The 1,282-nt window shown below is 51.4% G+C and overlaps 1 protein-coding gene across 1 annotated transcript; it reads right to left on the reverse strand.

The window, feature by feature from the left end:
- Positions 1 to 637: 637 nt before the first annotated feature.
- On the reverse strand, positions 638 to 1,254 carry LOC108357186 (zinc finger protein 384-like; the record flags this gene model as incomplete). The annotated part of the gene is made up of 1 exon (XM_017608279.1): positions 638 to 1,254. A coding segment is annotated over exon 1 (391 nt), but the record flags the coding sequence as incomplete, so codon positions are not given.
- Positions 1,255 to 1,282: the final 28 nt, after the last annotated feature.

Here is a 1,282-nt window from a genome sequence, read left to right on the forward strand (position 1 = left end):
AGCGTTGTTGGCTGTGGCGGTAGCGTATGCGGCTCGATGTTCCAAAGAAAAGAATTTGCTGTACCTGTAGCGGCTGCAGCGGCAGCGGCAGCGGCAGCTGTGGCTGTTGCTGACGCCGTCGGTGATGAGCTGTTCAACATGTTGCCATAGTTCCAGCCCAAATACTGGCTGTATCATTCACTTGTCGCATTATGTTGCTGGTGCGGCAGCGCCTGATATTGCTGTTGCTGCTGTTGCACGGTTAGCAGTTGTTGTTGTTGTTGCTGCTGCTGTTGGCTCAAATTATGCGCATGCTGTTGCAATTGTTGTGACAAATTGTGTGCGTGTTGCTGCAGTTGCTGCTGCGTCTGAGCCTGCTGCTGCTGCTGCTGCTGAAGTTCACGCTCGCGTTGCTGCTGGTGCGTCTGTTGCTGTTGCNCCAAATACTGGCTGTATCATTCACTTGTCGCATTATGTTGCTGGTGCGGCAGCGCCTGATATTGCTGTTGCTGCTGTTGCACGGTTAGCAGTTGTTGTTGCTGCTGCTGTTGGCTCAAATTATGCGCATGCTGTTGCAATTGTTGTGACAAATTGTGTGCGTGTTGCTGCAGTTGCTGCTGCGTCTGAGCCTGCTGCTGCTGCTGCTGCTGAAGTTCACGCTCGCGTTGCTGCTGGTGCGTCTGTTGCTGTTGCTGCTGCTGTTGCGCCGCGTTGAAGGCCGCCGCAGCCGCCGCCGCCGCCATTGCCGCTTGCGAGGCAGCCGCTATTTGCGTGGCCGTCGGCGATTGCGCCGCCACTGCTGCACTCGCGGCAGCCGCCGACATTAGATTTTCAAATTTGCGCGTATCCGGATTATACATAGGATGCTTGAATTTGCAATGCGTTCGCAGGTTGTCGCTGCGCGTGTAAGTGGCGCGACAGAGCGGACACTCGAAGCGGCCGGGAAAGTGGACGTGATAGTGGTTGCGTATGTGGGTGACGACCTTGCCGCACAGCTTGCAGCGGTGCAGATTACAGCCGCCGGACAGACGTTCGAACGTGAGGCGCATATGCCAGGCTTTGGAACCTGTAACCAGTTGGAATGTGGAATTTACAGTAGTGGGCAACAGCGTTGGACGAAATTTGAGGTTTTGCAAATTTTATTGAATATCAATTTGGAATTTCGGTTAATTAATTTTTTGGTTTATATGGTTTGAAAAGTTTTGGGTTCGAAAAATGGTTTGTATTGCATAGCTCAAAAGATAGAATTGATGTACATACATATGTAAAACATATACCGGTTAATAATTTCGAAAATGGTAAA

Source organism: Rhagoletis zephyria, unplaced genomic scaffold (assembly GCF_001687245.7).
Source record: "Rhagoletis zephyria isolate East Lansing unplaced genomic scaffold, Rhagoletis_zephyria_1.1 Rzeph_scaffold_71914, whole genome shotgun sequence".
NCBI classification, from domain to species: Eukaryota; Metazoa; Arthropoda; class Insecta; order Diptera; family Tephritidae; genus Rhagoletis; species Rhagoletis zephyria.